Here is a 23,411-nt window from a genome sequence, read left to right on the forward strand (position 1 = left end):
AAAGTCAAGAGTGCAATTCAGCATAAAGCTTTACATCTTTGCAGCTACTATGAAGTCTGACAAGGAATGAGAATTTTTAGCATTTAGTACTTTACTGGATTCTGGATGAAAATCCATCCACTCTCCAGAATACCTTATGACTTGCTTGCAGAATTAAGCCTGTCCAAGCATCCTTACAAGCTGTTTAAAATAAAATAAAAATTAAAAACAGACCCCACATTCCAGTGCTCTGGGAACAAACTGATAGAGAACAACACAATGAATCAAGGTTTGCCTCACCTCAATAACACCAGGGAGGGCAGCAAAACCACATTTGAGATTTACACAATTCAGGAAGGCTGATGCTCTTTAAAAAGCACATTAGGCATAGGTAAAGCACATGGTTTTCTTGCAAATTGTTTGCATACTACCCATTTTGTACTCTTCTGCATCACAGAACAATCTTCCAAGGCTGGAAAAAAAAAGTATCTCCCTTTTCCTCAGTTACAACTCTGATACTGAGCAAAGAGCTGCTGCCCTGAAAGCACTGTTGTGTACAGTGAAGGATTCCTCAGCAACCTGTGTCTCCAGTGTTCCCTCTAAACTTGATTTTTTACTCTGATCTAGAGCTGGCACTCTTCAAAACATCTTGGACACATACATTGCACAGTCCAGATTTCACCTCATAACAGCAAATCCTCTTTTTTTATCCCTCTCTTTAAAAAAATACTCTTTATAACATGTAGGTGCCTGGTCACCTTATTTCAACTCTCCCCCCCTGCTCAATACACCAACACTAGTGGTCTAGATCTCTAAATCCTGCAACAAGACTTTTCTTACAGAGACTAATACTAGCTGAATTAGACCCTAAATCCTCAGTACAGAGTAGCTGTTAATATGTTATCCTCCTGGGAGCTTAAAGGTGACACTGTTTCTCTGAAATGCCAAATGTAGTAGGACAGAAAAAGTCTGCTTTTATGCACTTCACCATTATTACTGGGAATAGTAAGATGAATCACTGCTTATATAAACAATTCCTTTGACATCAGACTTGCTTTGATTAACTGCCCTGGACCATCTGCCTCTTGGACACACTGGAGCAGGTGAAAGATCCTCCTCAACAGCCTTTCAACTCCCCTCACTATACTAACTTCATCTAAATCACTACAGAAAAAATAAATATTTTCTGAAAAGGAAGAACAAAAATGAATTTAAGAATACATCAGAGAAATAAGAACCTCAGTGCTATATAGAAACACAGCTTGAACCTACAAACAAAAAGAGCAGCAGATAGCTCATGCTGTTATTTTAAGACTAGTAGAGAACTGAGTCTTATCTTCCCTAAACACAGTAGTTTCTCCCAACTCATACAGAGGAAGAAGTTCAACCATTAATCTTAAAGGGAAAGGCTGGGAATTTAATTCCTAAAAGCTTGTTTTCATTCACCTGTACGAATTGGTCAAGCTCCTTATCACTCTGCACAGTAACTCTGTCAACATACCTACACCTTCCGTCCTAATTCCAGCAAGGTTCTCAGTACTGCATACCATGGGTCACTCCATGTCTATGGTGACGTTCCCTCCTGTGCCTTGTTTCCATGCAGCCTGGAAACTGTTCCAGCGTCCCTGCAAGCCTGCCCAGCTGTGGAGTCTAACATCAATTCTGGCTAGGCTGTGCCCAAACAGCAGATGGTTACAGGCATATGGAAGGAAAATGGCATCAATAATTCAAGGTTTCTCATGGTACCTTTGAACTTTTCAACCAGCAATATCACCAGCTGGTTGGCAGAGTTTTGGGTAAGAGGAGAGGTGGGATTTCACCTAGGCAAGAGCCACGCTCAGACGTGGTATGACTAGGTACATCTCCAAATAAAGACTGAAAAGGAGAGGTCAGTTCCAATACCAGAACATGTCTGCTGTAATCCAAGAAGCTATCAGACAAGGCATAATTAATATTACCTAAATAAGAACTTAGGCTAGTGAAAAGGATTAAATCACAGGCCTCTTTCTTCTGCATCCCTGGAGTTTTATTTCAGGGAGCCAAGCATGGATAGCTCAGCCTCTGCCCTCTTCTCTTTGCCAATACCAAGCTCTCTGCTGACAGTAGGAAAGTAGTTTCCAGCTCAGCACTGAAAAGACAGCAAAACTGGCACGGTTTTTGTCCTCATTATGCCTAAATCTCAGTCCAAACTAAGCAGAATGAGTAAATCTCCTTTCAACTTGAATTTCCAAATAAAGCTATGCTCCCCTTTTAACAAAGCTTTTGCAGACAGGTAAAGGTTACTCGCAGCAGGTGATTATGACCACACAACAAATGTCTAGTTCAGTGATGGTTTTTCCCTTTCTAGTTTGTTTTAAAGAAAGCAGACAACAGAACAAGCAGAAATGCACACAGTCCAGTCTGTATATGCAGTCTCCCTCTGCACTCACTAGGTTGCAAAGTGAGACATGGCTAGTGCAGGATTTAACTACTCTGAGAATGACACTGCTTCTTTAAGGCAGTCCTCTTCTACCCTCCAAAAAACGTTTTCCAGAGGAGTTGGAGATTGAACAAGATAAACTCCGGTGTGGCCAGCAACCAGAACAGGTGACCCAAACATAAAACATGATGAGTGCTGTTAAGATAAGATAGTAGATGCTCAGCAGCACTAGTTTGGGTGGGGCCTGTTTTCCTATCTCCTTCCAAGAACCCTCTGGCTGTTCTGTACTGTATTTTGGGGGCTCCCTCCCTAAGAAACAAAGATAAGAATTGGGCTGTAGAGCAACAGGTTAGTTAAGTACCTCATGACTTTCTTTTATTCGTCTTTTATAAAGAATTCTATGCCTCTCTGGAGAGAAGATAGATCCCTTTTGTAAAGCCCATAATGACTGGTGTTATCAGGATCATGAATTCCTAATCCAATCTTGAAAAAAAGCCCCAGGGCTCTTAGCTCTAATCTTCTGATGCATGTATGGCAGGGAAGAAAAACTTATCTGAGAAATCCAACTCTGTGCAGTTCCTGAGGAGGAAGTGACTATAACAAATGCTGTCATTATCAGCTAGAGCCACTTCAAGGCTCTGTATACCCAGGGCAGAACTGGAGTCCTCCATTTCTTTGATTTGTCAGAAGTCTCAGACAGTACGATTGGGTTTTGCCTGAGGAAGATGGCTAAGATGAAGGCACTGATCATGTTCACTTTCTTATCAGACTACTGTCTGCTTTGAGCTACACTCAGATGAGAAAGGCTAAATGATGCTGTGCAAATATTGCCTCTGCTTCTTTACTCAGAGTCAAGCCTGTCTGCCTCAGCACCTCTGAGCTGGATTGTCTGCACAGGCTAAACCCTACATTTGTTTGCCTTCTGAAGTGCTCCTTGCAAGATACTGGCTGTTTGTTCAACTCTTTTTAAGAGAGGGAGGCAAGCAACAGGAAAGCTGAAACACTTCCAGATTTTAGCTCCAGATCCCTGAGCAGGCTGGACAGTAAGTTTTGTGGCCCAAGACTTGGGTTCAACGCCCACCCTCAACCACTGATCTACCATGTAGTTTTGCCCAAGTTATTGCTTCAGTAATAGGACAGATTTACTTCAGACAAAAGTATGAAAACTGATGCAACTTGCTCTCATGCACAGCACCCTCAATATTTGACACATGTAATGACAGTCATCTTTTGAACTAAAGTCTTGTTTGTTCTTTCCCAGCTTCACTGCCCTTTTCTCCCTGGACACACAGGACTGAGAAGGCAATGCTGGCTGTGGTAAGGAGCTGGGAAGTACACTAGATTTGCCAGCTATGTGCCACTCAGGGATACCAGTACCAAGGAAAATTTGTAGCCAGCCAGCTCCTCTGACTTAGAAGCTCTTTCTTTTACCTTGGAGAAACAGCTTTGAGCAGGGACTCCAGCAGCAGCTGGAAGGAGCAGAAGGATTTAAAGAAGAGGCTATATTCCTTGAGAAAGTACAAGACTCCTCAGTTTCCAAAAGATTCCTTCATTTACACAAAATATCTGGTCTTTTCAGCTAGTATCCAATCACTATCATTTAAAAATGTTGTTAGAGAGTGAAAACACATGAGACCCACCATTTGACTGTAAATTCTTCAGAACTCTGCAGCCTAAAAGGCTGGTTTAAAAAACATCTTCCCTTTTTTTGTGTGCGTTTCCACCTCCAGCTCTCATTGCATTAAAGTACCTACTCGGTTCCTTCCATATCACCTGTTGCCTCATATTGACATAAAATGTTCTCCCTTGAGCCTACATCCCAGGCTATTGAGAGAGAATTGCTGGCCTCTCACTGCTTCAAACTGGTAAGGCCTCAGCTTCCTTCTTCAAGCTATTTTCAGATCAGCTAGAAGGTCTCTAAAGTCCTCTTCCCCAGCAATAACCTGAGGAAACCAAATAAAGTATTAATGATCGTAAGAAGAAACCAAAACAATTAAGTTACATACATGTTTGAAAACAGCCTCCTTGAATATTTCAGGAGCACTTTGTTTCCCAATTGTCTGCCACTCAATGAGGCTGGATGATCCTGTTACACTGGAAGCCAGTGTCCCAGGGCCCCTACCCAGAGGTCAGCCTGAACAACAGAGCAGTGCACTGTACAGATGGTATTACACCCTACAGGAGAAATGGGCTTTCTCTGGGTCTGTGCCGAAAGCCTGCACTATGCTAAGACACATCTCAGACTTCCTCCTCCTAATCCCCTGACCTACCTCTGTAGCTAGTGTCTAAAAAGAGTAAACTGAAGCTGCAAGGCCAGGCAAGCCTGTACTAACATTAATCTTTCTGGTTTGGTAACCAGAGCAGGTTACAGTGAATAACCCTGTGTCATTCTACAGCATCTTCACTGCTGTTGTGTGTCCTGTGCTACTGAGAAGATAACTAAAGAGGATGTAACCTGTGTGCTTCCATCACACTTCCTTTTAATGAGCACACTGAGGTGCCTGGGTAGCCTAAAATAAGGCATGTTCCCCTTCCCCTTCTCTGCATAGCTGTACAAGAAGAAAAGGAGCAGGAAAAAGTGACACAGGAGGGCAGAACAGCTCTTAGCAGCAACACAACATATGTGAAACTCTTTTACAGCTTTTAAGCTCTGGGAGGAGAACAAGGAAGAGACTACAGGGAGGTTAGAGTATCTAGAAGGTCAGGTTTTGAAACTTTGACATATGCTTTGTCAAAAGCAAATTATTCTATAATGGAACAACAGAAACTTTAGTGTGATATTGAGCCACTCATGCTTTTTTGTGCCCTGTTACACTGCTTTTTCAGTTTTGCAAGAACAAGCACTCTTACTATGCTTTGCTACCAAAGATCTGGGGCAACCTGAGAGTGGTTTGCCTAGCCAAGCATTGGAAGACATGCTCAAAGACTCTTCCACAAGGGGATCACCCCCAAAGCCTGTCATTTATTTTAAAGGATGATAAACATTTTCTCCCATTTAATATTAGCAAGCCTGTCAGTATCTCGTGCTCTGTTCTACTGCAGATATTTAATTTCCTTTATCTTCTATAGATAAAACCCTGTTCATTTTACAATGGCCTCTTTTCTCCCTATACACAGGGGATATCCTTATAAGTAATAAATACCTCTCAACAGATAACAACTTAAACAAGGTTTAGAGAATTTGAGTTACTTCCATGTAGTATACATTCTAGTGGAAAGTTTCCTTTTTGTGCATAAGCAATCTTAAGTCAAGCACATCAGGGTGGCATTGCCACCTGCTGTGGAACCTCCAGCAAGTCAACCAAGTATAAAAATTAAAGCAGTCTTTTTTAAAAGTTAATTTCATATCACTCAGTGCTTAAGTTTTATTACTTCCAGCAACTGTGCCTCATGGGCCTAACTTGACAGAACTGAACTTCCTTGAGATTTTTTTCTTAAAGTCCTCATTACTGCTCATTGGCATTCAAAATGTCTTCCTATAATGACAGTCCAGTCAAATATCATCAGGTCTCAATGGTGAGCAAACTGTCACAGCAGTGCCAATATCACAGGCCATCAAACCAATTGAGGGCTGTCAAACTTCCTTTGGTCACAAGCCTCCATTTCATCTGCTCTTATCTGTGTCAGGATAAGGACAGGAGAATGTACTTGTCTGAAGAACAATCACACCCTTTAAGAATACACCTCTCCCAAATTCCACTCCTGTAGTTAACATGACAGATGCTCTTCCAAATCCAATAATCTTCAGACTTTGCAGTTTGGAATAAAGTTCATTTGGCAATAGCTTGAACCACTTTCAACTCAATATATTGCCTAAACCAGCAGGTTCTCCCAAAATAACACTAAGCCTTTAGTTGAACCTGCAATATTCTCTGTTCCTTGGACTCTTACTCCATCAGGACTTGAACTGTGACATCTGACTTTGGGATGTCATTCAGCAGCTCAGAAATATCCTTGTGTAGCAGATCCGCTTGTTTTGTTTTTAAGAGCTCAGCTTAGCTATCTGATAAAGCTAAGTTCCCTTTAAGGAAAGAGTGTGAGCAGGAGCCAAGATTATTATTTTTTTAAGTCCCTGTCCTATGTATAAGCAGAGGAGGCTGACTTTAGACAAATGAACAACATCCAGAGTCTCTTTAGGAATAAGAACATAACAGATTCATTTGCCACGTGAGCATACAGAAAGAAGAGATCCTTATCTTTTGAAATGGAACAGTCAATGACAGGCTGGGCTCTGCCCATGGAAATACAGGTCCTTCCTACCTAGGGTGATTCTCCCAGACTGCTGTCAACGTGTGCTCAGGACCATCCATCTAAAAGAAATTCCCCCTCACCAAAAAGCCATTTTACAATACAACCTAGCTCTAGACACAAAAGCCCAGCAACAAAGAGCTGGAGAGCAGCAGTCTCTGTGCATTTAGGTGGGGAAGTGGTAGGCAATGGTAACAGCCACACATCAAAGCACCTTTTCAACTACTTTCCACTGAAACAGGCCACAAGTGCAAGGAGCTTATTAGCTCTCCTGTCCTTGTTGTGTTCCTGGCAACTCTCCTCCTACCATCCCCAAGGTTCAGTCAACGTTTGCAAAAAGCACATCTTCATGAGATGCAACAGGAAAATCAGGAGTTTGTTTACACAACAGAGATTCATTACAAGAAAATCAGTCCCTCTGAAGTCCCTGGCAGAGCTGACTGACCTTGCAGGGCGTGACTTCCTCCAGCACCGGGGTGGTGGCTTTCTCCTCAGAGCTGGTGGCAGAAGAGATTGACTCACTTGAATTTCCTCATCCCCACACCCACCTTTGTTGCTTTCTAGCTTTCACAGTCCAATTTTAGGTGGCGAAAGCAGAGGCTGCTGCAGGAGCAGTGTAAGGAACAACGTTTCTGACCCACTGCTGAGCAAGGGATGGACACTGGGGCTGAGTTTGAGGGGAAAGTATCCTGAAGGCGAAGCATTTTATGCATTTACATCATGCTCAGAAGGTATTCAACGGTGGTAGCCATGAGCAGCATCGGGACCTCACCCAGGACACTTCAGCATGTTTCTAGGGAACAAAGGTGCTGCCTGGGACTGCCCCGGGCTCCCGTAGCCCTCGCTCCACCATTACCACACAAGAGAAACGTTTCAGTGCTGCACCTCTAGAGCGGCCCGGGTGCCGGGGAAGCTGCTCCGAGGGCACCGCCTGACGGGGCGGAAAAGGGCGGGAAGAGGCGCGTGCCCCGCGAGGGGCGGGCAGGGCCGGGCGGCACCGGCGGGAGCCCCGGTCCCCAGGCAGCCCCTCACGGCTGGCACGGCTCCGAGGGGAGCCCCGGTCCCCAGGCAGCCCCTCACGGCGGGCACGGCTCCGAGGGGAGCCCCGGTCCCCAGGCAGCCCCTCACGGCGGGCACGGCTCCGAGGGGAGCCCCGGTCCCCAGGCAGCCCCTCACGGCGGGCACGGCTCCGAGGGGAAGCGGCAGCAGCGTCAAACCCTGGAAAAGCTCCGGGCTCAGCCCTCCCGCTCCAGAGGCGTCTCCGAACGGAGGCTGGAGTGACAAAAAGCAACAAAGACTCGCCTGGCAGGAGGCTGTGGACCCGGCCAAGGAGGGAAGGAACTCCTCCCTCTCTGCTGACAAGTCATGGCCTCAGCCCTCTCTCTTGACACCTAAGTCTTGCAGCTACATGCAGCCACTCAGTGGAAGATGTTCACTGACACTGAGAGCATTTATTTCACTCGTTTACACTTCTGGTGCTGTGGGGAAGACTAACAGATAAACTAGTTAGGTGGAGAATATCCACCTTCCCTGCAACCATTTACTTTTATTCACTAAACCAAAGAAAGCCAGGCCACCCCAGTCTACCCATCTCCACAGACACAGTACAAAGAAAACCACTACCCAGACATGTTTGGCAAGGGGTTTTGCTTGAAAGCGACCATTTCTACCCAAACAACAGTTGGAACAAATTAATCCACAGCAGGGTGACCTCAAGGGCCATCCTACTGCTACAGCAGCCTTTTCACATTGTGCAGCTTACAGGAGGACCATCAAAACCCTGTTAGTGAAAGCACCGAGTTTTTTGGGACCAAGGGCTTGTGACAGCTTCTTCCCTACCTGGCTTACCTCAGGGAATCCACTACAGTTGCAACACAACCTTGGCCTTTGCTTGAGAGAGATCACCAAGTCAAATAAATGTGGCTTAAGCAAGGACTGTTGGGCTAAGGAACTAATTGCAATAATTGCGAAGAAAACTCCCACTCAAGCCTGTCTCATTCTTCAGCCATGTTAATTCAACATCAGATCCCAGTCCTGCTCTTATTAAAGAACCCAATTCATCAGGCTGCATAGGCAGTGACATGCTTTGCAGGCTGAATTTAGGACTACAGTCCAGGCATGCATTCATTCTAGCTGCAATAGATACAAACCATATTTTAAGAAACAGACCAATTAAGCCAAAAAGTGTTCATTCTCTCACTAACCAGACATGCCTCAGGCGTTATGACTAAGATGAAAGGTACTTTTCTTTCTAACATTATGTTCTTCTAATATAACTGTTAGACAAATTCAGCAAATATTCAGTTGCTAAACATCTGAGGAAAACTTGCATTACTATTACAAAAATAAAAAGAGCCCCAGGCCAAGCTTTTCTAGGACTAGAGAATTTTGGCACCAAATGTGCAACATTACAAAGGAGTTCACATTACAAGAAAGCATTTGACCTAAAACTCAGGCCACTATAAAAACAGCATCCCTTATTAGGTACTCAGTATGTGTATTCAGATGTGGACAATTTGAACTGTTCTTTAGTTGTGATCCAAGACTTTCCCCTCTGCAGAGAAACAGGTCTGCAAGGGCTAGGGAACACGTTGCCAGCCTAGTTATAAGGAAGGATTTTTTTCAAGCACTGGCAGCCAGTGTTAGCAGCAGCTCAGCTCCTGCAGTGAAGAGGACAGACCCCAATGAGACTGGATAAAGCAAGAGAAGGGGAGAGCACAGCCAAAGCCTGACTGGCAATAATGTTAATGAGGGCCAATGAGCCCTCAGAGTGCTTCCAAGCATTAAGCATTAGCTCTTGGAGAAAGCAAGCTTCTATCAGATCCCAAACAAGGGGAATTCAAGTGAAAAGCAGAGGTAGGCTCAAAACTCAAGGAGTTTGGCAACAGCTGAATTGTCTGATAAAAAACAGGCTATTATTATTACTGCCAGCTGACAGGCAGACTAAGCATAATGGCAAGACTCAGAAGGAAATTCCTGAAAGGGAGAGATGCAGAGGGATTTTTTTTTTCCCATTAAATTCAAAAGCTGCTTACAGACATTCATTGAAGACTCCATCCTTCACGAACATCTCATCCCATCACCGAATTTACTTCCTAGTAGTTTTATGACAACTCGAAAAAAAATACATCCTGGTTCTGAGGTCATGAGCCTTTCCATCCTCTCTTGCTCACTGCAGAATATAATTGAAAGCATGATACATGAGTTCCAGCCTTCTCCTGATTTGCCCCTTTGCTATTTCAACTGTATTCTAGGCATGGCAGCTCTAAAAGGATTCTTAATGCCTCTGCTCCTGTGAATCCTTCCACTGTAGGATTCAAATAAACATTGCCAGGAAAAATCTGCCATTAAAATCAACACACATCCTAAACTACTCAATCCCATTAACATTTTGGTTTGTGCTTTCTTTCAGGAAAATAACCAGAAGCTTAGATAAAGTTATTTGTTTTGAAATTTAAATTCACTTGAACATGCACAAGTTATGATGAGATTTTTGTGACTCGTCTAACTCTTTCAGTGGAGCTACTGGATTTTAAGTTATGTGGCTGGAACCGAGGAGAAGTTATAAACTGCTTTTGCCCTTTCTGAGCAGGACTGCCAGGTCACTTACCCTAAGCCTGCCAGAAATGAAATACTCAGAAAAGGCATTAGATTCACTCCATCTGCAGGGAGCAGAAAAAAGCAGCTGGGTGTGCCAGGATGATGCACACACACAGGATCACACCAGCTCAGGAGCTGCCCATTAAACTGTAACTTCCTGTAAATTTGCAGCATCAGTGCCACCTGGCACAAGAGGTGGAAAACAGCAAGCCACCTTTCTGTTAGCCTCAATCCTGCAGCAATAGAAACAAGGAAATAATGAAGCTAGTAGAAATAAGGAAATGGAAACTAGTTAGTCAGACCACACTGAGAAGGCTCTCTAAAACCTCATCAGCAATAAATTAGGTCTCAAAGGAGATACTAATGCTTGTAGAAGGGTACCTGAAATGCCACCTAGCAATAGCAACTCTGCAACCATAATCTCCTGCAGAACAGAAAGTGCCACCCTAGTAATTTAGGACAAAAAGGATCCCTCCACCTTGCTCAGAAAGGTAAAAACAGGCCCCAAAACAATAGGCTTCCAAAGAGAGGTTTCCAAAACATGGCCAGGATGACAGCTCAGCACCCAGTCTGGGATTTCATCCTCTCACTAACAATTGTAGTGCTACAAGCAAGTCACAGGAAAAAAAATATGAATCAGAATACTGTTCTTTTTCTTAGCTGAAAAAAGTGGCCTTAGGTCAGGGACAATGGAACCAGAAGTTTAAAGTGTGACAGACTGCTCTGCACAGAGTTTCACCAGGTTGAAGTCAAAACCCGTTAGCTGATTAGTGCAGCATTGCCAGATCAACTGCTTCTCCCTTCAGTGTGTGATCACCCAAGTTATTCCAGGACAAGCTAGCAGATGCCCTTCTGGGGACTATGATCTGAACCAGTGCCTTTTCCTGGCAACACAATGTAAGGATTGCAGGACAGTTCGCTTGCCACATGGCCTTCTCCAAACCACCGCCTTGCTTCACAAGGCCACTAGATCTCCAGCAGTGCTCTTTGCCTCCACAGCTCAGAGAGGGACAGCTCCACCTTCTCCAAAAGGTAAGTGGGCATGAGCTCGTTGCCTGTGTGAAAATAGCTGCTGATGGAAATAACAGATATGAGAGCAGACAAGGACCACGAAAGGGAATTCAGAGTTTTATTTCCAAAAAGGAGCAATGTAGTGTTGAAACAAAAAAATCAAGTTCAATTAGTTTTCCTCTGATTTTGAATGGCTACAAAAATAGATTCTACCCAAATCCGTAAAGCCAGTTAACAGTACCATAACAAACAAAAACCAAAATTACTCATTCAGATACCACATACAGCAGTCACAGGAATCTAGCATATATATATATATTATGGTTTTTTTAAAAAGTAAACTTCTAAAATGTTTCTGCTAAAACTGAAATACCCATATGATTTTAAAAAATTGTACAAAAAATAATTTTAAACCAGTTGGAGGTAACAGTGTGCGTTTATTAAAATCCTGCACCAAGGCAGTAACATTTATAATTTAAAACCCAGCCCAGTAGAAAAGAGAAATGTGCAAACATTTAAAAGTTAGATGTACTCAGAGGCTTGTGGTGCATCAGACCTGGTGATCCACTTCTGTCCTAATGCAAGGGGGGGCTCCAAGAGATGATGTCTCTAATGAGGCACTAAAAGGGGAGGCAGAGGCAGGCAGGCATGCAGGTGCATGCAAGTGGCAGCTCGCTGGCCTGCAGTGCAGGGAGCAATGCTGGCCTCTCCCCAGGGACGGTTTGCCCAATCAGTAGTGTTATGGCACTCAATCCAATGCCAGGAAGTCCACGATGAATTCTGGTCAATCTGCTTTGGGAGGAAAGGATGCAAAAGCCATTTTAGAAACCAGAAGTTGGAAACGTATCAGAGCTAATAAATTGATACACTCAAGAAATGATTGCTATGAGGTCTGGCTACCTCTCCAGCTTGCTTTAAGGTAAGGTTAAGAGTTAGGCAGGAGCCTTCAAAGGACTTTTAGTTCTTCCTTTAAAGCTGATGCAGCATATTTCCTCCTGTGGCTCAAGGTGCTGAAAAGTTCTAACACATCATTCAGCCAGCAGATTCTCATCAGAAAATTCAGACCAGAGCTCTACACTATCACAAGCCATTTAAACAAGTTTAATTTTATAAGAAGCCAAATTCTTCAACTTTATGCTTCACTTGGCTACTTCACTAGGCCTGAAATATCTTTAGCCTCACCTACCTCCTCCATTACTTAGTCCATGTCCTAATGGACTTCTTGCCAAATTTCTTTCTGCATAGCTCCTGCAATGACACAAGAAAAGGTCTGTTACTGCAATGCAGAATCATCCCATCCACTCCCAGCTGCTGACAGAAGACCAGGATTAGGTAGTGTCCAGAGGAAGTGCAGAGCAGAGCATGTCAGGCAGTCACTTTATCCCTACACACCAGCAGTTACCAATCCCACCAAGCTTCCGGCATCCGTTGCAAACAACAGTTCTTTATCTACACTTCTGTAGCCCCTGTCACCTGAACATCAGTATTCTAGGGAGACAAGATAAAGCCCCGCACCCATGGTGGTAGCTTAGCTCTACCGTATAGACAGAATGGGAGCAGAGATACTGAACATGTCCAAGTGACAGTGTCAAGCCAGGATTAAAACTCCAGAGTCCCATCCTCGACCAACTAAGCCCATGTGGCCTGCCCTTAGATCAGTATGGGTCGACACAAATAGAAACCTGTATGCGAATACTCAGAGTCCTGTTCCTTTGGGATGTGGGAATGTGATCTCTCCTGCTTTTCGGAGAGAAAGAGACAAAGCATTATTCATAAAAAATGTCAAGGGACAACACATGACAGAGAACCTGCCTCTCTTATGATGGCCCTTCGGTGGTTTGTAAGATACATGCTTAATCAGATTCCAGCACAAGGATCCCTGCCATTGTGTTGGGCATCCCCCTGCTTTCAGCTAAAAATGCCCTCCCTTGCCAGCCCCACCTGTTAGCAAGAGAAGTTGGTTGATACTCACCCTCTGCCCCCCTCCAGAGTACTCTGGATCTCCTTCAGGACTTCTGGAAAGCAGAGGGTTAAAGCAGTGAGCCAAACCAGAGGAGATAAGCTTTCAAGCAGCAGCCTAGCCACATTCCACCACCCTGCTGAACAGCCTTTAAAACCTGCCTCCCACAACAGAGGTCAGACCTTATAATATCTACTCTTCAACAGCACCCAGGTCCTTACAGAAAAGGCTGGCATAAAGGACTGTAGCAGCCATTTGCCAGAGGAAATGTTGCCAGCCCCAGTGTGCCAGAGCCCCAAAGTCAGTTCCAGCTGTCAATTTACACAAGTCCTACTGGAAAGTAAAAATCCTTCTCTCATCACAGCAGAGAATGCAGCTGTGTGGAATAGCTCTTGCCTAAGGGCATGACTATCTGTCCAGCCCCTCATTTCTACAATTCATGAAAACCCAGTATTTCTACTAGTCCTGTGTAACTGCAGATCTCTTGGAACCCACTACTGGAACCCACAGAATTCCCAGCAGCTTTCTTCTTTTCCCACCCAGAAAGGCAACTGCCCTGTCAGTAGCAAGACTTCGTCTCACTCACTTTCATCATTGAGTAAGGCATGTTCCATCAGCTTCCCAGACTTCCTTTCTGAAAAAGAATAAGAAAAAGGCTTTTACCTAACAATATTTTGCCCTTTTCATGAAATGTGCAATTTTTTTAAACCCACAATAGAACTGGATTTTTTTTTTTCCTTGTTAAGTACTTTTTGATTTTACTGAATGCTTCACAACTAATCCTTAAAACCTCTCACATACTGAACTGTGTTTTCCAGCAATTGAAGTTTGGCTAACGGGAGATCTCATCTGTAATTTCAGACCGTATCTACTCACAGCATCTTCCTTCCAGCAGAAACTATCTTTTCAAGGCAATCTTGCCATATGCAATTTACAGACAGGTCACAATGTTTCCCTAACATCCCTCCTTATTTTCCCCTTTCTTAGGTAAAAAAAATAACTGCAGCAAGAGGAAAGATGCTTTGGGGTTTATACATCACCACGCTACATTCAGTACAATAATTTTTCGCTTACCATCTTCTCCATAGTCACCTGAACTCCTTCCTGATCCCCTAGAAAAGGAAGGGAAGAAGAAAGCAATCACTGACTCCGGTGCATAGGGACACAGAGAATTCATGTAAACTCTTGGCAGCTACAAGAAGCTCCAGTGCATGCTGAATGGTGTGTTGAGCAAGAATGCAGAAAGGGCTCCATCACATGTTGGTGATGCAGATGCCTGCAAGCACCAGTGAACATTTCTAAATTTTTTGGAATAAAACTCCTATGAGATCTCCATGAGTGTCAGATCTACTGTTATTTGCAGATGTTCCAAGAGAAGAGAAGGAACACTGAGTAACAGTTCAACCTCATCAGTAACACACAGCCCCCCTGAATTATGCAAAAGTAAGATGTCAGTCAGACACATAATTAGCGAACAAGTTAAGCAACCCAGAGCATAGAGTTTAGGACTCTAGCTTAAGGACACCAATTCCAATACTCTACTATTTTGTCCCATGAGCTGTACTGCAAGTACAAAAAAAAGTAGGGAGAAGGTTATATTTCCTCACAGCAATCCATCTAGGAATGTTGTTAACAAACTTCACTGGCTTTGGGGGTTTTCTGTTTTGGTTTGGGTTTGTTTGGTTTTTTCGTGTTTTGTTTTGTTTTTTTTAAATACAACATTCTCTATAAAATACAAATCTTTGTTGAAAACAGTCAAGTAGATCTCACTACTCAAACACCATCAGTGTACAAGACTTTAACAGAGTTTACCTGGGTTTTCTTGCAGCATTCTCCATGCCAGATTTGTTGTGCACATGATTGTTGCTTGTAACTTCTGGCATGTCCACAACACACCGGGGCTCCACTAACCATTTGGTTGAAAGGGAAAACCTCTCAAACTCCGATGGTGAGATCAGATAGAAACCTACAGATTGGGAATTGACAAGCAATTCTTAGGCTCAATAACACAGTTCCTTAACTAGAGGTGATTCAAAAAACACCCACAGATCTAAGCATCCTCTGTTTGGCAGAAAGGGTTTGCATTTTCTCCTAAGTGAAGAGGAATCATTGAGGAAGATACTACCCCAGTTTCCCAAGGATTGGTTAGCCTCAAGACTGGACAACTGAGGATTATGCTGGGAGGTAAATGTATTGTCCTGACTCATGAAAACCAACAGAAAGATGTAAAAACTGAATTGCAAAGCAGTGATCCACCTTCAGCAGGCATAGGATGTTGGATCCCAGTTCTGCAATTTGAGTGTTGAGCCACAGGCATGCATAGGGGGCACAACGTGGCCATTTCCAGAGTGTCTGCTGCTCAAAGACACGTTCTCTAGACTCTAGGCAAGGGAAGGGAAGCCAGATGGAAGCTGCCTATGGAGCACATCTGACCTGTTAGCCCAAAGCCACCGTATGCATGAACAATGGAACTAACTCACCTGCTAGTAGTACCTGTTGGCAACTGGTACTGGCCAGAAACATAATGGACGTATTTACATAATGCTCATATATTCACAAACCCAGTTCTAAGCCCTGTAACCCCTTTTCCATCATTTCAAACACACAACAAAGGTGGATGATCTGGGAGACCCACACCCTTACCTTGGCCATACTTGGTGAAGACGCAGGACGCGATGCCGCTCACGTCCTCTTTGCGGATGCAAGGGTAGCGAATCTGCAACTTGAGGAAGGGCAACGAGATGATCTGAATGTCTCCCAGGTTCGTCAGGACAGCCAGGTCATTTTCACTGTAATCATCAGTCTTGCAGCTGCCAAAGTTTGCAACCATCACCTTTCGTACCCTACAGCCTTCCAATGCTGTCAGCTTGAGCTTCAGTTTGGAGCTAACCTTGGGTAACGTGAACACCTGTCAGGAGAAACCAGACCCTTACACCTCTTTCCTGCACAATGGCAGCGCCCGCACCCCAGGACATCTGCTGCTCCCTCCTTTAACAATGTTTTCATTGACAGTGAATGCACACAGGTGTAATCTGAATCACCCTGCCCCCTGCTCACGGGAGCAGAAGTAATCAGCCACAGTCAGTACTAGATTCTGTTTCAGTTCTGACATCAAGCAGTTTTAACCCTCAGGCTGAAAACTGTATTTCTCTCCTCATTCTTTCAAAGTCTCTCCATATTTGGCTGCAAATTATTACAGAAAAAGAACAGGGCTTACACTAACTGGGTGCTCTTCCACACAAAAAACAGCCAGGGCCAGCCTACAGCAAGATCCTTCAGGTCTTCTCTGCTGACTCGTTAGTGTGCGAAACAAGAAACATTTTTAGCTGCTCCATAGAAATGTCTATCAGTTCCTGCCTCTGTACTAACCACAACAAAAGCTCTTTCCTAAAAGCATAAGCAACCCTGTCCAAAGAGTATAATGTAATACAGGAATAAAATGTCTATGCTCAGCATGTGCATCACTATGCTCAGTTCCCAATTTGTCAGGACACACCTGATTTATGGACTGCACCAAACAGAAAAGCTGTCCCAGGGCTGTTATTTAGACAGGCAAGCATAAGCACTCTCAAGAGTTATGCTAAAGCACTGAGCACTGCTCAGTGGAAGGGTATTTTATGCTCAGTCTATATGTATCTTCTGGGTGAAACTCACCTTAAACTGCTCTTCAGACACCACCAGCAGCTGATGGCTGCCTTGCATATCAGGACTCTTAGAAAGGTCATGTGCTACTTCTAGAGGTTCCGGGAGGGGAGTGCTGCGTCCATCCAAGACAAGTATGCCCACAACAGGAGCTCTGTGCATCAGCTGAATCTCTTTGGCTAGACAAGCAAGATAAGGAAGAAAATAAACAAAAAACCAAACAGAAGTCTAATCAAAAACACTGTATTAGAACCTCTCTCACATTCTCAGAGCTGGAGACCTATACAACGTGGCTATAGAAATGCTGCCTAGAAAATTTAGTAGTTAAAGGGTATTTGGACAGAACTGGTTCCTGTTAAACAGTAACCATTGTTAGATAAAGATAGCAGGCCCAGCTGTCAGAACAAGGTACATGTGCACTGAGGCCTGATGGTAAAATTCAGTGACAGCTGACACAAATTTATAATTTCTAAAGTCAGTGGGAAATGAGGCTAAGGCATTCCAAGCAATGATGGAGCTCACCCTTCAGTTAGCATTGACTAGCTCAGACACTGCTACATTCAGCTCCACTCTCACTGATAAACAGCAGTAATTGAACTATCTTGCTTTTCTGTATGTAGCCCTGGGTAATAAGAGTGAAAGCTCAGCTCTGTTAGGACCTTGCATTCCCAAGGCATACTCACCCTGCTCTGCCCTGACAGGTTCATCCATCCTCCTCTCTGCCGGAGGAACACGTAAACAGAAGGCATAGACTGTACCTCCATTGGTGCCTGCCCACAAGGATGGGCAGTGACGGGAGCCTGGAGCAACAAGAAGGCTCATGAGCAAGGCACCATCTGTGACATCTTTGGAGAACTGCTTTCCATTAGCTATATACATCCTCCCTCTGTTTACAGCCTAAATACCTTTATATTAGGGCAGACTTGCCAGGGAAACTACAGGTTCTGAGCACTTTTCCCAACACTTGTCCATCAGCAGTCCTGATAATGGCACATGAGTCAAGGGAACAGACTGCAGCTTCCAGCAGATGCTACAATTGCTGCATCCAGTTTTTATGTATTTATATCACATATGAGCAAAGTAAACTTGTGCATAGTATTAGTTTGGGCTCTGATGCACAGCCACTCACCACTCACACCAAAATTAAAAGGCTCTGCTGCGGACAGGGGTGAACTTGAAAGTAATGAGACAAGGAAAAGCTTATACTCAAAAGGCCAGATGTCATTCCAGCACATTAGAAAACCATACATACAGACTACACCCAAAGATAAACTAGACTTGCCTTGGATTAGCCAGCAGCCAGAATGGCTAAATAACAATTCTGCATGACAACATATGCTCTAGTTCTATATTAGTTTTTCAGCATCGCACAAAGTAGGACACAGGAGGTGCCGAATTTTCCTGGCAGTGAAACCTAATACATTCCTTGGCAGATGGAGAAAAAAAACCCACTCATTTGGAAGAAAGGAGAGATGTTTTTTCTACTCACTGTCTCTCAAGAAGGTATCAGCAAAATATAAGGTGCGCACAAAGCCAGTGAAAGAGTCTTCTGCAGACCGGGCTTCAATCTTCCGCTGGACTGGAGCCAGTTCCATTTCCTGCAGTGCCTCTTGGTCAAATTTGGCATTTGCTTCTTGCACCTTCAAAGATGAGGAGACATTTGGTGAGTCAGGCAGAAACATAGGGGGGGAGACAGAGACAGTAAGAGTGGCAGCAATGGAAAGGGAGAGCACCATTGTACCAGTGAACAGGTATATTCTGCATCATATGTTCAGCAACAGACAACACATTTTGTCTAAAAATGTGACTATTTTTACCTAACAGCAGCATCCAAAGTTCTCATTTTTGCTCTCATACCAACAGCTAGTGAAACCATAGCAGGACTGCAGACCACCTTGTGCTCTAGACAGTCTAATCAGGACTCCGCATGCTCCAAGCTGCAAACAGACAGGACCCCAAAAAGGTGGGCCCCTCACCTCTGAGGTATTTCCACTACCTCCTCGTCGCTTCCTACTGGATACTCTGCTTCTTCTGATCCGCCTGAACGACTGACGGAGGGATTTCTTCAAGGATTTCACCCGAGACAGTGGGCCTTCTAAGGCCAACTGGTCACTGGGATGCAGCGTACATCTGAAAGAGAGAGACAGTAGGCACATGGTCACATTCTGTTGGGTCACAATCACTCCCAACAGTCCAACAAGACACATACAAATGTGATAACATCTTTATATTCCTGAAGATCTTGAAGGACAGGGTCCAATAAGGCACAGCTTCTCTAGTTAGCTATTCCAGGCCATCCTTAACAGGGGACTAATGCAGACCTCCTGAGAAGTAGGCACTTACTTGACAAATACCAGTCGTTTCTGCTGGTGGTCAAAAAGGCCAAAACCATGACTGGTACCAAAGGCCACAAGTTTCCATTCAGAGTGAAGGGCCAATGAGGTAACTACAGCTGGTGGTTGACATTGGACGAGGACAAATGGCTGAAAACCAGCTTCAAATCGAACAGGTCCATCTCGAGTCTTTAGTTTCTCATGACCTTTCCATCGATAGCCCTCTTGGTCCTGCAGGAGATCTGCTTCAGCATGGTCCACAACGTGTTCTGCATCTTCGTCGTTCAGTTCCATCACCAGTACCTGCAAGGACAAACTTTGCTCCAGCTGTTACTGCCTTCTCAGCAGCTGCAAAACTATAGCATCTCTCAAGACTGATAAACAGCATCAGATGAAAATCCAAAATACAGATTAGAGAAAGCAGAGAATCACCAATGTTTTCAGCAACTGGATCAATTTATGACTATAGAAATGTATGATTCTATGACTTCCAATTTTAACACATCTCCAAGTTGCACTGTGACAATCTACACTAAAACCAAGGTTCATGGTGACTGTATTTCAATACCTGTCCTGCTGTACCAGCTACAGTCAAGTATCCACTGTATTTACACAGGTAGATCTTCTGGATCCCAAGTCTAGGATCATCACTGTACGGGTCGAAGGTACCAACCTAGGTGAGAGAACACAGCAGCTGGTCTTTGCAGATGCAATAACCGGGACAAGAATCAAAACTCCTCAGGTTTTCAGAAAGCTTTACAAGCAATAGGTGTCTTACCTTGCGAAGTGGAGGCCATTCATCCTCACCCAAGGTGTTCATATTGTCATTGGGATCAGCATCTGTGAGGAACACTCTCACTGTGCTTAGCTTATAAAGGAGATGTAAGCAGACACCAGATGCATCCCAAAACCTCACGGTGCCATCTTCATGCCTGTATGGGGAAGGGTTATAAAAACATCACACAGGAGCACAATCACCCAGATGAGGATGATAAAACAGAAGGGAAAAAAACTCATCCAAACATTAAACTACACTGTTTACAAAGCTCTGAGCTGTGGCAACTTAGAGCTTCAAGATAGTTTTCTTGGAGGGTTTAGTTTGTTTAGGTTTTTGTTTGGGGTTTTTTTTATCCCATTTGTTTCCAATGATCTGACACCAGCATACAATTCAAGATTACTCCAAAAAGCACTAACAAGTAAAAAAAGCATTGCATATAGAAGGAACACTTCGACCTCACAAAGATATTATTACTGAAAAGGAAAGACATCAAGCTTTAATCTTAGTTCTCCAGGTGAAAATTTGCAACATTCTTCCAACATAAGGGTAAGGACGTCCAACAACTTGCTGCATCAAGAATGAAGTCTGAACAGCCCACAGAAATTCTCAAAAGTGCTTTGAAGAGAAAATGCTACATTTTGATGCAATGGGACTATCTCTTGCTAGCTACCTCCACTGCTTAGCAAGATCTGTTCATGCTGACCAAAGCAGACAGGAGTCCAAGCTAACCTCCTTTTTTGAGATTCAGAGTGGTGTAAGGTAAGGGGTAAAATCCTTCAAAACCTGCAAGATTAAGCTCCACTTTTACCCTTTGAACCAGTCTGGATTACTGCCTGCATTTCTACACTGTTTGGGAGTGGGGGAGAATGGATAACACATCAGAACTACAAATAAGCCAACTTTATAGGTTATCTGGGGGGTTACAGGTTACCTGTTTGCTCAGGAGCAGTAGCTTCACAAAGCTAGCAGCCCAGCTTTGAGAATTTGTATTGTAAAGTTACAGCCTTTTCCCTACCAGATGAGCAGACTTTAATCCCACAGGAAAGCCTCAGTTAGTTCATAAGGAAGAGCAGTAACTGGAAAGGGCTCCTTGACTGTTACCAGTTCAGTACATACCCTGTTAGAAGCAAGTCCCTCTGCGGAGGATCTGGAGCTATATTGGTGCCACCATCAATCGGCCAGGGCTACAAATACAGTAAGGGAAGACTGTGACTTCCTAGGCAGTGACAGTTGTGCAAAGAATAGGCAGTCAGCAGGAGAGCATGAACTTCAGTGCAAGTGGCAGTGAAACAGTCCATGCTGTTGGCTTTTGTTTGGATTAGATGTTCCTGTTCTGACACCAGCTGGGCTTTTTAGAAGATACTCTACACACTTCCTCAAGAAGCTGTGCCGAAAGCTCCATGCTTCTAAATGAGAAGTTTGTTACCACTGACAGCTGGGAACACTCAGACTTTCCTTCTAGCTTGTCAGAGCCTGAAAAAATATTACATTTTAATCCCTCAGTGCAAGTCTCTGTATTGGTAGTGCTCTGAGAAAAAAGCCTCTCTCGACCCTATTAAGAGGCAGGACAAGGTCTGCTGGGACTCATCCCTCCACACGCAGTTGGCAGCACAGACCACCCACACTCTGAGGAGTCATGCTGTTCTTAAAAGCATGGGAAGGCATCTACATAAAAAGCTGCCATACCATATTCGAGTAGTGAATGTTCTGCTTGCTCCCAGCACTGATAATCCTCTCCCACAGTTTCAGCGGGATGTTGGAGACATGGTGTGAGCACGTGATGGCTGAGCAATGGAGAGAAGCCAGGTATGGAGGATGGACTGCTGGCCAGCCTGCAGTTTTCAAGTCTATAACCACCAGCTCTTCTTCTGCCAGCACCACCATAGCAGAAGGGTCATCAAACTCTGCAGAAACAAGATTCATTGAGGCTGACAGGAATGACCATCCAAGGTTAACAGAAACAAGCTTTCTGTAAAGCTTGTATGACAATTGTTATCACAGAGCTCTACACAAACATTTTTGCTGCCAAAACCTCCAAATGTTTCTGTGTTAACTGAGCCTATGGAGGCACTAATATTAATGGATTTCAAGATACCAAGAGATTTACTGCAAATTCTTGTTTCTTCACACCACCCCTCAGACTGTCAAGAGTAACTTTTTATAGATTCCACTGCAGAATAAAAAAAAAATCTGTTAACAATGTAAATGGCTAAATAACTTAAGTTCATATTCACCATAAGTTAAAGGACTTCACCTACAGCTAATTACCAGCATGAGGTGGACAGACATGCATGCACCCCAGCAGTGACCCATTTAGTACTGTGGTAGGACCACAGTCCATTGAGGCTAAGCTGCTTATACACAGTAATGCCTTGGGTCCTGCAGAATGCTTCTCTGCTTGGACTGACAAGTCTTTACAATTCAGTTCTCTTTCTTTTCATTTTCCCTGCTTCTCATACATTGCAATACATCCTCTGGACTTTCTTTTCTAAAGACTGTGTGCATCATCTAATCTATATTCACAACTATATTAGACAAGAGTACAAACAAAATACATCTGTTAATGTAACCTTACAGATGACACCTGACACAGTCAAGAAATTCAGATTTTTTCAGTGGAACTAGAATTAAAGTGAAAAAAAATTAGTCAACAAGGACAGTATTGCAGTAACATTTGCAAGACAGCCACAAGCAACTGGTGAGGAAAACCAGGTCGGTTCACACCAATAAACGATTAACACAGTTATAGAAATCCAAGTGAATGCATAGCTGTGCTGTGTCACATTGAGGGGAGGTGGTGTGATAGAACAGTGAGCCAGAAGCAAACTAGCAGCTATTCAATGACCTTCCCTGCTAACCTCTGACTTTCCTCCTCCTTTAGTTGTTTGATTACCTGGAATACACTTGCAAGAAGGCACGTCTATAAGCAAGCACATACCAACACTGTTCACTCAGCAAAATTAACCTGAAGTAATTAGCACTTGGCATCACTCTAGTTAGACACCAAGTTTCACCTTTGACTAGCCACGGCCATAACACACCACTAATCATTTTCTTAATGAAAAAATGTCCTACATTCAGTTTTACTTTGCTGTATTACGTGCTGTCACTTGCAACTGCCTGCAGAGCTTCTAAACAGAATAAACAATGCCATACTCATACTACATTATGCAAGATCAGCCCTGCACTCTGACTCGTGCTGCCAACATTAACCAAATACTGTTTTAACAATAGTTTTAACAGTATTTTCCCCTGCAAAGGCACACATCTGAGCTTGCTGCTTAAGGCAAGAATCTATGTTAAGTTGCTGAAGTAGCAGGCACCCTAGAATTTGTCATGATTGCCATATACTCATCCACCTGCTAATTAAAAAAAAAAGCAAACAGGAAGTGCTAGCCTTTAAAAAAAATTGTTTCCACAGCATATTCAGGGTAGTGGAAA

The 23,411-nt window shown here is 43.7% G+C and overlaps 1 protein-coding gene across 5 annotated transcripts in view; it reads right to left on the bottom strand.

The window, feature by feature from the left end:
- Positions 1 to 11,361: 11,361 nt before the first annotated feature.
- Positions 11,362 to 23,411, bottom strand: part of LLGL2 (LLGL scribble cell polarity complex component 2) — a 33,167-nt gene continuing 21,117 nt past the window's right edge. For 2 of the 5 annotated variants that reach the window (XM_051634747.1, XM_051634748.1), the window contains exons 11-26: positions 21,657 to 21,874; positions 21,087 to 21,154; positions 19,971 to 20,124; positions 19,761 to 19,865; positions 19,203 to 19,495; positions 18,836 to 18,989; positions 18,349 to 18,499; positions 17,543 to 17,659; positions 16,872 to 17,038; positions 15,861 to 16,125; positions 15,030 to 15,183; positions 14,292 to 14,329; positions 13,804 to 13,851; positions 13,230 to 13,272; positions 12,444 to 12,505; positions 11,362 to 12,049 (exon numbers count right to left, since the gene is read on the bottom strand). In XM_051634747.1, the coding sequence (XP_051490707.1) occupies positions 12,042 to 12,049; positions 12,444 to 12,505; positions 13,230 to 13,272; positions 13,804 to 13,851; positions 14,292 to 14,329; positions 15,030 to 15,183; positions 15,861 to 16,125; positions 16,872 to 17,038; positions 17,543 to 17,659; positions 18,349 to 18,499; positions 18,836 to 18,989; positions 19,203 to 19,495; positions 19,761 to 19,865; positions 19,971 to 20,124; positions 21,087 to 21,154; positions 21,657 to 21,874 (2,045 nt within the window). In that variant the 3' untranslated portion in view covers positions 11,362 to 12,041. Of the gene's footprint in view, positions 12,050 to 12,443; positions 12,506 to 12,939; positions 12,995 to 13,229; positions 13,273 to 13,803; positions 13,852 to 14,291; positions 14,330 to 15,029; positions 15,184 to 15,860; positions 16,126 to 16,871; positions 17,039 to 17,542; positions 17,660 to 18,348; positions 18,500 to 18,835; positions 18,990 to 19,202; positions 19,496 to 19,760; positions 19,887 to 19,970; positions 20,125 to 21,086; positions 21,155 to 21,656; positions 21,875 to 23,411 lie in introns of those variants that run through there. The other 3 variants (XM_051634746.1, XM_051634750.1, XM_051634749.1) reach the window with 3 other exon arrangements.

Source organism: Apus apus, chromosome 17, assembly GCF_020740795.1.
Source record: "Apus apus isolate bApuApu2 chromosome 17, bApuApu2.pri.cur, whole genome shotgun sequence".
In the NCBI taxonomy this organism is placed as follows: domain Eukaryota; kingdom Metazoa; phylum Chordata; class Aves; order Apodiformes; family Apodidae; genus Apus; species Apus apus.